Here is an 11,896-nt window from a genome sequence, read left to right as displayed (position 1 = left end):
TTCAGATACTGATTTCAGGTAAGAGACTTGGATTGGGTCCAAAGGATGTTTTGCAACATTTAGTTTTTTGATATAACATTCAATCTCGAGATTAGAGACAAGTTCAAATTGGGACCAGTTGATATCTGGTTTTGTTGGCATAGAGACTTCTTGAATAGAGCAAATGTTATTGTTCTGAATTAACAGTACAATTTTTTCTTTAAAATAGATTGCAACTTCGTTGCATTTATTCTCGGACAGACTTTCTACAGTAGTGGGTGATTTTGTTAAATTTTTTACAATACTAAACAGTTCTCTGGGATTATGCATTGAAGCTTCCAACTTTTTTTTTAAAAAAACTTTTTTTGCTTTTTCAATAATCTTTTTGTATCGATGGAGTGAGGATCTATAGGCTGCTAAGGTATGGACTGATTTCTTCTTTCTCCATAGTATCTCTAACTTTTTTAGATTTTGCTTCTGGATTTTAATTTCCGTGTTGTACCATGGATTTGTAATTTGTTTGGGTTTAATTACTTTAAATTTTATGTGGGCATATTTTTTGTGCAATATTAGAACAATTTGTTAACCATGTAGAGGTTAAAGTAGAACAGTCATGGATTTTAGAGTTAAAATATATTCATGTACAGTATGCAAAGCAATATTGGTGAAATCTCAACCTATCTGCTTGTATACAGTATAGCGTACAGAAGTTTCTGTTAAGCGCTGTAATGAACATAGGGGACATTGTTTTTTTTGGCAATCATTATCCTAAAATTGTAGGAATGCATGATCTACACATTTATGTACAAAGGCAGCATGCACCTTGTGTCTGTTGTGGCTTTGTTCATATAAACTAGGTCAAACTGTGTAGTGGTCTTTCACGTGTGTATGAAGGAATGCTGTCAGTATGTATAATGGCCTAATAAAGTTGATTCTGTAAGGTCTGCTTCCATAGCCTGTATATTAAAATGCAAAGGGGAGGATCTTTGTTAGGGCCTATGTAGGGTGCCCATATAGCTCCATGAGAAAAGCCAGAATATTGCACTGGCCGATTTATTATTTACATTTGCATGTAGAGTAACCAAGTAGCTCCTGGTCAATGGAAAAACAATGAACCAGCTCCTGGCTTACCACAATGCTTGCAATGAGATATTATTCAGCTTTTTTTAGGGAAATCGATAGAGAAATCAGAACAACTTTTCTACAAAAGCAATGGGGTAAAACCAGGACTGGATTGGCTGGTCCCCCTTGACATGGAGCTGTATGTTCACCCTAGGCCTATCTCCTCTGCCACTTTCCACCTCACAAAGTCCCCAACAGATATGAAATGTCAGGTGTCCCAGCAGTGCAAATAACATTTGAGGTGTTTGTTTTTTTTAATGATTCTAGCCACTTTCATGAATCTTCAAAGGACAGGTCCTTGTGTTTGTGTAAGTGGTAGACTGTGACACAAATCTGTGCAGCACAGGGAAAGTGCTCTGTCTCCTGTGTAAATCATGTTACCCAAGCACTCTGCTGCCTGGCTTAAGCCCTCCCTCTACCACAAGGAACAACAGCTGGAGTGTAAAGCTGGGTTGTGGCTATATAGAGTGCTAGGGCCAGTATTAGCTCTGTACCACAGAACTAGTAATAAGGTCTATCCAGGAGCAGATTGGTCTATCGGGGGATCGGGCATGGTCACATGGTCTGCCGAACGCGGCCGTAACAGAGCTGCGCTCGGCAGACCATGGGGTATCTTCTGGGCCAGTAACCGAGGAAAATCCCCAGGCCGAAGGTTACCCGGAATCCGCTCCTGGGCCTATCTAGTGTAGCATGCATCCCATATGAACCAAAGTACATAATACACCAATTGGTAGTGTTTGATAAATTTTAATGTCTTTTTTTAGAGGAGCCAGATGATGAACATCCTGGACCTGTACCTAGACGACCCCAAAGGCTGTACCATCATCTGCGGGTAATCCCAGACTCCTCGGATGAAGAGGAAGTGGGAGGCCATGAACAGCTGGAACAGCCTGAGGAGGAATAGGAGCAGCAGAGGCAAGAAGAGGAGCCAGAGGACACATTGGTTGATCTGCTACAGGATCGCCCGCAGGACAGCAGTGTGTCTGACCAGCCTGAACCTGAACTGGTTGCTAGCTAGGCTGAGAGACTGTTATTACAGCAAAGTGCCAGCCTCTTAGATGCTATCTCAGGCCTGCCTGATGTGGTGAGGCAGGAAGCAGAGTCCCTCTGTGATACCATCAGGGAGGAATCACAACCCTCTGTGATATTATCAGGGAGGAAGGACAGGGGATTCAGCAGGTGATATGGGACCTTTGCCGGGCAAATAATGAACAAACGGCAGTGTGGAGGGAGATGCTTCAGCAGATGCCCCCTGTGCAGCCACAGCCACCAGTGGCACCATGACCTTTTATGGTGCCCTGGATGCATTACCCTCCAACTTATGGGCCACCCTTCCCATGGATGACACCTGCCCATGCTGAAGAGCCCATTGTGGGGTAGCCACCTGCACCTCAGCCTGCACCAGACCATCTGTGGATGGCACCACCACCCCCGCCTACAACACCTGTCATGCTTCCCCCCACCACCACCAGAGCTGCTGCTGCCTCAGGCTACCTTCCTGCAGCCATAAACTAGAACTGCCCCAGCCTCCTTTGCCTCTGAAGGTAGCATAAGCAGAGGCAGGATCCACTGCGCAGGAGCTCCAGGTTGGAGCAGCCTAAGCTTTCTGAAGCCAGAAAAAGAGGAAGTGATCTTTTAGTTTCTTAACCTTTATTTATCTGCACTTTTTTGTAAATAAATTCACTTTACATAAGCTCTTTATTGTAAATAAATCCACTATCACCTTATGAAATGGCTTTCCATGAGAGTGCTTCTTTGTTCTACAGTCTGCCTTTGACTCAAGCGATGGATTTCTTGCAATTCCTCCTGAGTCAGAAGCTCTGTCTCCTCATTCTCTTGAGGGGGCCTCCTCTGGAGAAGGCACATGTCTGTTAAGTGCAAGGTTATGTAGCATACAGCAGGCTAGAAAGATCGCACACATTTTAAGGGGGCTGTAAAGACGGCATCCTCCAGATCTTTCTAGACAGCGGAAGCGGGATTTAAGTAAGCCAAATGTTCGCTCTGTGACAGCCCTGGTGTGCCCTGTTGCAGCGAGCCTCAGTGGCAGTTGCAGGGGAGGCAATGAGGATCATGAGCCAGGTTTTCAGTGGATAGCCTCTGTCACCTGTAGGAGAAGACACAGTAAATCAGAGTGACATATTCCTTCTGGGTTTCATTGTGGCACAGCTCACAGGCCAAGTAAACAGGAGCCCTGCAGTGGCACCCTAAATATAAGGATGACAAAAAGAAAGCTGGGAACTATGTATGTTAGAAGTGGGGGTTAGCTTATAACGTAGAAGCCATTCCCCCAGTGATGTGGCCTTGCTGGAAGTGGTCATGAATTCTGGATCGTGAAAGAATGTAGGCATCGTGAGTGGATCCTGGAAAGCGGGGCACCTCATTCATGATGATGCCCTTGCTGTTGCAGACCACTTGCATGTTTAAGGAGTGGAATCCCTTCCGCTTGCGGTAGGTGGCCTCATCTCCTCCTGGTGCCCATATGGGCACATGAGTGCAATCAATAGCTCCCAAGACTGAGGGGAAGCGTGCAATTTGATTGAAATCAGTCATTATTTGTTGTTGTTCCTGTCTTCTAAAGGGAAAGCAGATAAAGTTTTGTGTTTTCCTGAGCAAGGCAGCCAGGACTGCTCTAGACACCTTGAGGTGTCAGACTGAATGATTCCAGATGGAATTCCTAGCAGTGTTTGGAAGGTGCGGGTAGCAAAAAAGGCCAAGACAGTAGTCACCTAGATGTGTACTGGCAAGGCATGGCTCCCTTGGGTGATAGGTTGCAGTTCAGGCTCCAACATTTGGCAGAGGTACAGTAGGGTTTCCTTAATAAATCTGAACCTGTGCATTACTTCTTCCTCAGACAGATTCAGAAAAAGTGTCCGAGGAGGTACCCTTTACATAGAGTTTACAGGACTCACATTTTCTGAATCTGTCTGAGGAGGAAGTAATGCACAGGTTCAGATTTAATAAGGAAACCATACTGTACCTCTAACAAATGTTGGAGCCTGAACTGATGGAAATACTAGTGTTTTTTATTTATTTTATTTATTAAAGGCTTTTATATACCGACTTTCTTGATACAAATCAAATCAACTCAATTTACATCGAACTATTTATTTATTTTATTTATTTATTATTTTTGTTATACCGAGTTTCGTGATTGGCATCACATCAACCCGGTTTACAGTTAACAAAGTGAATAGAGCAGAGCGTAACGTAATAAACAATATTTCCAATTAAACTTTAAATACAGTATAACAGTTAAAGGAAGTGAGAAAGTTACAATAAAACAAGGGAAAATTAACTAGGATCTGGAAAAGGGGAGAAAAAGAACAAGGCAATATTTACATTTCAGCCAGATTCATTAAATAATATAGTTGTATAGCGCGGTGAATAAAGAACAATGCAATAATTACATTTCAGCCAGATTCATTAAATAATATAGTTGTATAGCGCGGTGAATAAATATGACTAAGTGAGTAAATATGACGGAATATAAATATGATATGTTAAGTAAATAAAACCAAGTGAATAAATATGACACAGTTTTGAATGATAATGATATGATAAAGTTCAGCAGGTATTGATGAGTATAAGTTTGTAGTTGGCAGTTTGTAGGCAGAAACTATAACCCACCAAACAACAAGAGACAATTTGAAGGAGGATAAAGTTACATTATAACAAGGATGCCTTAACTGGGAGTAGGAAACAAGACAGGGGGAACGAAAATAAAGTACAATATACAGAGAGTATATTTTTTGAAAAACATGCCTTTGCTTGGGTTTCCAAATTTTCCCTGTGAATGGCAAGATGAATAAAAGCAATTTAAAGCCTTGCAGCAGCTCTAACTGCCTCATATGCTCCAGATAATACCAGCACATGTACCTGACCCCAAATGCTGTGCCTGTCCATCCAGTCCATACGTCACTACACGGGCCTGACCTCAAATGCTGTGCCTGTCTGCAGTGTCCACTGTCCAGACCTTATGTCACTACAAGGGCCTGACCTCAAACTCTGGGCCTGTCTGTTCACTGTCAGCCCTTACGTCACTACAAGGGCCTGTCCTCAAATGCTGTGCCTGTCTGCAGTGTCCACTGTCCAGACCTTATGTCACTACAAGGGCCTGACCTCAAACTCTGGGCCTGTCTGTTCACTGTCAGCCCTTACGTCACTACAAGGGCCTGTCCTCAAATGCTGTGCCTGTCTGCAGTGTCCACTGCCAGCCCTTATGTCACTACAAGGGCCTGACCTCAAAAACTGTGCCTGCTGAATTTAGTTCTAGTATTTCTAATTTCAGTCTCATGTATTTGTGTATCACTTCTTTACAGAATTTTTTTTTTCCTGTTTTGCAACATTTGGAATGTAAGAACATAAAATCTGACTTAAGATGTTTGTTTGGAGCTTGCATATTTCATAAGCTCAATAATTTTCATGACCTTCACAATATGGGACTTTTTCCCTAAATCTTTCTTTGGTGCCAACATTAATGTTTCTAGAACTATAAAAAAAACTAGTGGTAGTTCCACTCTAGTTCATCCTCTGTGTTCCCATAGTTTACAGAGGCACTGTGTAGGGTACAAAGTCAACATAGGTTGATATTGTAGATTTGGACTTGAGTAGCAGTTTTCTTATTTCTGAGAGCTCTTAAAATTCCTTTGTCATCAGCTAAAGTGCATAAACAGTTAATAGCTTCTGGGTATTCACTAGATGCCAACGGAACCACCACACTTGTGGGGCAAACCCATTCCAGGGAGCCCTTTCCTGTGCAAAGGAAAGGGAACTCTCCCCGGGTATAGCCAGCCTATCTCTTAGTACCCATGACCCATGTTGAAACCGGAACCGCTGTTCACATGGAAACCTCCTCCACTTCAACTCACCACACTTTGAAGGCTCATGCTCCACTCTAGGGGCCAACCCATCCCAGGGAGCCCTTTCCTGCGCAAAGGAAAGGGAAATCTCCCCAGGTGTAGCCTATCTCTTAAAACCCGCTGACCCATGTTGAACCGCTGTTCACATGGAAACTTCCTCCACCTCGGCCTTCAAAATTCTTGTTTGTATATCTGCTACATGCACAAAGGAAAGGGAACTCTCCCCGGGGCCAGCCTGTATTACCCCTATCAAAATCACAGGGACCTGACTACTTCCGCTCTGCCAGCCTGTCTTGTTCCTAACAACTTTCTGCCACTCTGCCTTGCTGCCATACACCAGACAACTCACTCTACTCCTTGTGGTGTTCTTGCCACTATCATGGTTCCTCCGTGTGTTGGTGCTAGTCTTTCTGCTGCTTTGTCCCTTTATTGGCACCTTATGGTTTTTTCTGACACTTTTTCTGCTTGCTATGTTCACCCTTCATTGTGCTGTAGGATGTTGTTGCCACTTGTCTTTCCACTTTGCCTGCCAAGCTGCCTTTGAGGGTTCATGCATCTGTTATCAGTGCTCTCTTTGTAAGCTGTGGTGAGTTTTTGACACTCTCGCTGCTGCTTTGCACCTCTGTTAAATCATTCTTGCCACTCCTGGTACCTCTTTGCCCCTTTACAGTGCCTTAGGCTATTCATACCACTTTGGTGCCACTTTGCCACAGTCTAAGTACCTTGGAGTTCATTTCTTGTTCTGATGATTGCTCCCCAGAAGTTTCATCAGAATTGATAAGAAAACCCCAATTCTACAGCCAAAAATAGGCTGCAAATACCTCCCCCATTGACTTTAATGGCAAACAAAAAAACAAATAAAAATAATAAACAAATTGGTTTTTCCCCCTATGAAACTAATGAAACGCATTTGGGTCCTGGCGAAATGAAAAATGAAAAAAAATTACTTTTTTCCTTCTAGTAACTTGCTGATGTAGCAGTTACTACCCTTCACCAATAAGCATTGATACTTTTGATGCAACTCCAACATTGCTCTCTGCTTCCATGGCATGGGGAAAAGGGAAATTAGATTCAAACAGCAACCAACGAGGGCCACATCTTTTACAGATTGGGAAACTAACATGGATAATTGACATGGAGTGGCACCCTTGACAAAAGGCATGAGATTACTACCCTTAACCAATAAGCCTTGCTGCTTTTGATACAACAGCAACATCACTCTCTTCTTCAACAGAGGTCGGTGGTAGGTAGCGGTAAAGAAGAATTTGGATTTAATGACAAACAACATGAGCCATGAATTTTTACAGTCTATTGTACTCGTTCACAGAGAGGGAAAAAAAACACAAGACTTACTTCAAAGGCTAAGTCCATATGGAAAACAAGTCAAGCAGAACTGACTGATACATGGGGGTAACCTGCATGGCATGGCAGATACAACCATGGGAAGCTTGCTGGGCAGACTGAAAGGATCATTTTGGTTAGATTCTGCTGTCATTTCTAAGTTTCCATGCTTCTATGTTTATGTTTCATCCGAGGATAGTTAATACCCTTTTGAGATGATTTTGTTTGAGAATAGTCTGTGATGGCTGCAAAGAGGAAAACCATGGACTAAAAATTATTCTCTTATGCAAAAATGGATGATGTGATAAGCAATGGCACAAATGCTAAAGAAATGGTGGGCCATCCTTCACAGAAAATGAATCACAAAACCCTGACCTTTACAAAATCCCTGATGGAGAGTGATGTTCCTTCATGAGTGGTTCTTTGAATGGTGATCCAATATTAAATCTACTAAGCAGAAGCATGTCGCCATGATGATGGAACAGGGAAGAAGTTGTGGATATCGGAAGGCATGAAGGGGAAAGGATGTACATCTGTACTCTCATGCAGGGCTAATTGACTTTTTTGGCACTAACTACAAAGAGCTACAAGGTTCATTTTAGGTATGTGCATTCGTGTGCAACGAAATAGGAAATAAAGATGATATTTCCTATTTTGTTGCATTTCAGGGGGCTGATGAAACGAAAAGAAAACCACATGAAATTTTGTGGGTTAGAAAATAAGAACATAAGAAATTGCCATGCTGGGACAGACCAAGGGTCCATCAAGCCCAGCATCCTGTTTCCAAAAGAGGCCAAAAACCAGGCCACAAGAACCTGGCAATTACCCAAACACTAAGAAGAACCCATGCTACTGATGCAATTAATAGCAGTGACTATTCCCTAAGTATAATTGATTAATAGCCATTAATGGACTTCTCCTCCAAGAACTTATCCAAACCTTTTTTGAACCCAGCTACACTAACTGCACTAACTACCTTCTCTGGCAACCAATTCCAGAGCTTTATTGTGCGTTGAGTGAAAAATAATTTTCTCCGATTAGTCTTAAATGTGTTACTTGCTAACTTCATGGAATGCCCCCTAGTCCTTCTATTATTCGAAAGTGTAAATAACCGAGTCACATCTACTCGTTCAAGACCTCTCATGATCTTAAAGACCTCTATCATATCCCCCCTCAGCCGTATCTTCTCCAAGCTGAACAGCCCTAACCTCTTCAGCCTTTCCTCATAGGGGAGCTGTTCCATCCCCTTTATCATTTTGGTTGCCCTTCTCTGTACCTTCTCCATCGCAACTATATCTTTTTTGAGATGCGGCGACCAGAATTGTACACAGTATTCAAGGTGCGGTCTCACCATGGAGCGATACAGAGGCATTATGACATTTTCCGTTCTATTAACCATTCCCTTCCTAATAATTCCTAACATTCTATTTGCTTTTTTGACTGCTGCAGCACACTGAGCCGACGATTTTAAAGTATTATCCACTATGATGCCTAGATCTTTTTCCTGGGTGGTAGCTCCTAACATGGAACCTAACATCGTGTAACTACAGCAAGGGTTATTTTTCCCTATGTGCATCACCTTGCACTTGTCCACATTAAATTTCATCTGCCATTTGGATGCCCAATCTTCCAGTCTTGCAAGGTCCTCCTGTAATGTATCACAGTCTGCCTGTGATTTAACTACTCTGAATAATTTTGTATCATCCGCAAATTTGATAACCTCACTCGTCGTATTCCTTTCCAGATCATTTATGTATATATTGAAAAGCAACGGTCCCAATACAGATCCCTGAGGTACTCCACTGTTTACCCTTTTCCACTGAGAATATTGACCATTTAATCCTACTCTCTGTTTCCTGTCTTTTAACCAGTTTGTAATCCATGAAAGGACATCGCCTCCTATCCCATGACTTTTTAGTTTTCGTAGAAGCCTCTCGTGAGGGACTTTGTCAAACGCCTTCTGAAAATCCAAATACACTACATCTACCGGTTCACCTTTATCCACATGTTTATTAACCCCTTCAAAAAAATGAAGCAGATTTGTTAGGCAAGACTTCCCTTGGGTAAATCCATGTTGACTGTGTCCCATTAAATCATGTCTTTCTATATGCTCTACAATTTTGATCTTGAGAATAGTTTCCACTATTTTTCCCGGCACTGAAGTCAGGCTCACTGGTCTATAATTACCCGGATCGCCCCTGGATCCTTTTTTAAATATTGGGGTTACATTGGCCACCCTCCAGTCTTCAGGTACAATGGATGATTTTAATGATAGGTTACAAATTTTAACTAATAGATCAGAAATTTCATTTTTGAGTTCCTTCAGAACCCTAGGATGCATACCATCTGGTCCAGGTGATTTGCTACTCTTTAGTTTGTCAATCTGGCCTACTACATCTTCCAGGTTCACAGTGATTTCGTTCAGTTTGTCTGAGTATTCGCCCCTGAAAACCATCTCCGGAACTGGTATCTCCCCAACATCCTCATAAGTAAACACGGAGGCAAAGAATTCATTTAGTCTTTCTGCAATGGCCTTATCTTCCCTAAGAGCCCCTTTAACCCCTCTATCATCTAATGGTCCAACCGACTCCCTCACAGGTTTCTTGCTTTGGATATATTTAAAAAAGTTTTTATTATGAGTTTTTGCCTCTATGGCCAACTTCATTTCAAATTCTCTCTTCGCCTGTCTTATCAATGTTTTACACTTACCTTGACAATGCTTATGTTTTATCCTATTTTCTTCAGATGGATCCTTCTTCCAATTTTTGAAGGATGTTTTTTTGGCTAAAATAGCCTCTTTCACCTCACCTTTTAACCATGACGGTAATCGTTTTGCCTTCCTTCCACCTTTCTTAATGCGCGGAATACATATGGACTGCGCCTCTAGGATTGTATTTTTAAACAGTGTCCAAGCCTGTTGAACACTTTTAACCTTTGCAGCTGCACCTTTCAGCTTTTTTCTATTTTCCTCATTTTATCAAAGTTTCCCTTTTTAAAATTTAGTGTTAGAGCTGCAGATTTACTTATTGTCCCCCTTCCAGTTATTAGTTTAAATTTGATCATGTTATGATCACTGTTGCCAAGTGGCCCCACCACCGTTACTTCTTTCACCAAATCTTGCGTTCCACTAAGAATTAAATCTAAAATAGCTCCCTCTCTTGTAGGTTCCTGAACCAATTGCTCCATGAAGCAGTCATTTATTACATCCAGGAACTTTATGTCTCTAGCAAGTCCTGATGTTACATTTACCCAGTCAATATTGGGGTAATTGAAATCTAAGACCAAGAAACCACAATGAGCAAATACTGCACCTGAAACGATATCACAGAATACAGATAGTGCAGATGAATGTTCAATCCTGACAAAGCACTCCAAAAGTCATATAAAACGTAAAGTGTTTTATTCTTTCAATATGGCAACTCCACAAATTTATGCAAGCATCGGCTTAATGGCGTCCCCCGACACGGACCCGTGTTTCGCCGCGGGCTGCATCGGGGGGGATCGCCACTTCAGGAATTCACACAAAAATTCTTACTTCTCACTGCCATGGCCTATGACCGCTATGTGGCGATCTGTCACCCCTTGCATTACGTGCTCATGATGAATAAGAGAATATGTGCCTTGCTTGTAGCTGCTTCCTGGATAGCTGGCTCTCTTGAAGCTGTTCCTATAGAAGTTTTTATATCTAATTTTCCTTTCTGTAAGTCCAATTTAATTAACCATTTCTTCTGTGACCCCAATGCTCTGATAAAACTTTCCTGCAGTGATCTGTATGACTTTGAAATCCTTATATTTATTGATGGTATGATTGGACTTCTCTTCTCCTTTGTATTAATCCTGATATCATATATCTCTATCATAAAAACTATTCTTAAAATCCAATCTACAGAAGGGAGAAACAAAGCCTTCTCCACCTGTTCTTCCCACCTCATTGTGGTTAGTGTCTTCTATGGGTCTCTGAGCTGTATGTACCTGAGACCACCCTCAATGTATTCACCAGAGCTAGACAAACTGTTCTCCTTACTCTACACAGTTTTAATTCCAATGCTAAACCCCGGGCGCGCGGCTTTGGCGATGCGCCGACGGCAATACTGCGCCGTAGGGACGCCGGTTATGAGGGCGTCTGGCTCAGCTCCTCCCTCCGACGTCAGCTCAAGCAGGCAGGCAAAGTTTCAGGCAAAGGTTGGCCGGGTAAGCGACCATCAAGAAATGGCAGCCGCGATACTGCGCCGTAGGGACGCCAGTTATGAGGGCGTCTGGCTCAGCTCCTCCCTCCGACGTCAGCTCAAGCAGGCAGGCAAAGTTTCAGGCAAAGGTTGGCCGGGTAAGCGACCATCAAGAAATGGCAGCCGCGATACTGCGCCGTAGGGACGCCGGTTATGAGGGCGTCTGGCTCAGCTCCTCCCTCCGACGTCAGCTCAAGCAGGCAGGCAAAGTTTCAGGCAAAGGTTGGCCGGGTAAGCGACCATCAAGAAATGGCAAGCTCATCCCAGTAAAGAGCATGTGGAAAAGGGGAAACATGGGAAACAGGAAAGGCCTTTGATTGATGAATTTCCGATTATACCAAAGAAGTTTACTCTGGAGGAAATAGGAGT

General features: G+C 42.6%; 1 protein-coding gene across 1 annotated transcript; it reads left to right on the top strand.

The window, feature by feature from the left end:
- Window positions 1-10,847: 10,847 nt before the first annotated feature.
- LOC115077560 (olfactory receptor 8J3-like) lies at window positions 10,848-11,669 on the top strand. The gene has a single exon (XM_029579855.1). It carries the CDS (start codon window positions 10,848-10,850, stop codon window positions 11,667-11,669), a length of 822 nt encoding a protein of 273 aa, XP_029435715.1.
- Window positions 11,670-11,896: the final 227 nt, after the last annotated feature.

The sequence above is a fragment of the Rhinatrema bivittatum genome, chromosome 16, assembly GCF_901001135.1.
Source record: "Rhinatrema bivittatum chromosome 16, aRhiBiv1.1, whole genome shotgun sequence".
Classification (NCBI taxonomy): Eukaryota; Metazoa; Chordata; class Amphibia; order Gymnophiona; family Rhinatrematidae; genus Rhinatrema; species Rhinatrema bivittatum.
Note: the sequence above shows the minus strand (reverse complement) of the source record. Positions and strands in the feature narration are given on the sequence as shown.